General features: G+C 40.1%; 1 protein-coding gene across 1 annotated transcript; it reads right to left on the reverse strand.

Moving 5' to 3' along the window:
• Nucleotides 1–207: 207 nt before the first annotated feature.
• LOC139758940 (zinc finger BED domain-containing protein 4) lies at nt 208–1215 on the reverse strand. The gene has a single exon (XM_071680755.1). The coding sequence runs from the start codon at nt 1213–1215 to the stop codon at nt 208–210; it is 1008 nt and encodes a 335-aa protein (XP_071536856.1).
• Between the last annotated feature and the right edge of the window lie 1010 nt (nt 1216–2225).

Consider the following 2225-nt stretch of genomic DNA (forward strand, 5'->3'; position numbering starts at 1 on the left):
GTCAATAAAGAAGTTCTTATTCTATGTTATTTACATATCGTTATACAGCTACACAGATACATATTTCTACCCACTAAATCAGATATTGAGAATGGTATTTTCTGTATAGTGATGAGCAATCAAACCCAAGTGGTATGCCTTCTTCCCCTCATGTTTATATCAGTGTTCCCACGTGACCTTTCTGAGACAACAGTGTAAGATTTGAACCTACTCACAAGGGACGCTACTTGGAGGACAGCACAGATATTGGCAAGCCACCTTCGTCAGGTCTGGGTACATTCGCATTTTGTCTTTCCACCATCGCAAACTGTCCCCAGTGGTTCCAGTGACTCTCTTGTCCTTGTGATACTTTTCAATGTCTTCCATCGCACTCTTCCGTCCTGTGTGTGGTGTCATTGCTTCATCATCACTACTGGAAGCGAGAATAGACGTCATGGCTTCTTGCAGTGTTCCACAGATGTTGTTTGTGTTGACTGATTGTGTTCTGTCGTCTCTTCTTCGTTTTCGGTTGGGTTCGTCGTCTTCATCTGCCTCGGTGTTCAGCTGCGTTAGCTCTTCACATAGTCTGGCCACTGATAATTTTACTTGATCAGTGATGTGAGGAGAGGAAAAGAATTTACTTTTATATCTTGGATCAAGATATGTAGCAACCCTGTACACATCTTCACTTTCAAGCCTGGAAAATCTTTTTTCAATATCACTTCGCATTGTCTGTTTCATGATGTTTACGACCTGTGTCGCTTTCTTCTCTTGTGTTGACCCAATCATTGATTCATCATGTGATTCAGAGGAATCAATAACTTCAGAAACTCCTGATGTGTTTGGCTGAAGTGTGGTTTTCAAGGAGACTATATAAGGTAACACATCACCTACTGTAGAAGATGAATTACCCAATCTTTTGGTGATATCTTCAAAGGGTTCTAGAACTCGAGCACATTTGGACATTATCAACCATTCTGTGGTGCTAAGACGTTTTATTTTGGAGTTGGTTGCAGCATATAAACACAGTGACTTCTTTATGTCTAATGTTCTTCTCAACATGTGCAAGGTGCTGTTCCACCTCGTGGGTGTATCGTGGACAAGACATGGTTTGGGTTTTTGCAACCTGTCTTGAATTCTTTTTAGTTCCTCTTGTGCTATCGTGGAGTAATGAAAATGGGTTGCAATGCTGCGACATTTCTGGATTATCTTGTGTACTTTATCATGTGATGACATTCCAGTTATAACAACTTGTTATATTTTATGAACAGCACAATCCAAATTATTTACACCAGACAGGAATACAGCTTTTTTCATATTTGTTCCAGCATCACGTAAAACACAGTGCACATCTACACTAGAAATGTCCCACTTCATCAACAAATCATCAAACATTTTAGAAATATATTCTCCTGTGTGACATTCTTGTACTGGTTCAGGTCCTAACACAAAGTTCATTCTTTCAAAGTCCTCATTAATAACATGTGCAGTTAGACTCAGCAATGAAACACCTACTGTGGTATCTGACCACACATCAGTTGTGAGGGATATTTTGCCGTCCTGCTTCACTACATCAATCAATTTTTTACTTCATTGTAAACAGACTGGTACATGCCATGGCATATCAGGGAGTGATAAAAACTTCGTGGCTTCAGCCTGTAATGTGGAGCAGTTTCAGCCATCAGTCTCATGAAACCTACGTTCTCAACATGACTGACTGGTAATTCATCCATGACTAACATTTCTGTTATAAATTGGTCTAGTTTCTTTGATTTAAGGTTAGGAGCCGCGTACTGTTTCCCACTCTGTAAACATTGTTCTTCAACATTTCTTTGGTTGACGTCTGAGCTCACGTTTTGCCAAGGACTTTTTCCAATCTTTAGTTTCCCTTCTAACTTCTTTTTTTCTTGTGCTTCTAACTCTTGAAACTGTTTCTTGTCCATTGACTTCAAGTGGTTTCTCAAAGACGTTGTGCCACGACCCTTCCGTGAATAGTCTTTTCGACACACTTGACACGGAGCTGAATCATTGGGTCGTGGAACGAAATACTTCCACACTAGACTAGTTTTGATGGCCATGGTACATCCCCAAAAAAAGAAGAGAGAAAAGAGAGAGAGAGTCGAGTTAGTGCTGCTTGGTAAACTGGACTATTTCACTTGAAGTTGTACTGCTTGGTAAATTGGACTATTTCACTTGAAGTAGTGTGATGATTGGATGAAACACACACACACACACACACACACACA

The sequence above is a fragment of the Panulirus ornatus genome, chromosome 32 (assembly GCF_036320965.1).
Source record: "Panulirus ornatus isolate Po-2019 chromosome 32, ASM3632096v1, whole genome shotgun sequence".
Lineage (NCBI taxonomy): Eukaryota > Metazoa > Arthropoda > Malacostraca > Decapoda > Palinuridae > Panulirus > Panulirus ornatus.

Excerpts from the sequence above, each read along its gene's own strand:
- LOC139758940 (XM_071680755.1), bottom strand. The coding sequence starts at position 1,215 with ATGTCATCACATGATAAAGTACACAAGATAATCCAGAAATGTCGCAGC.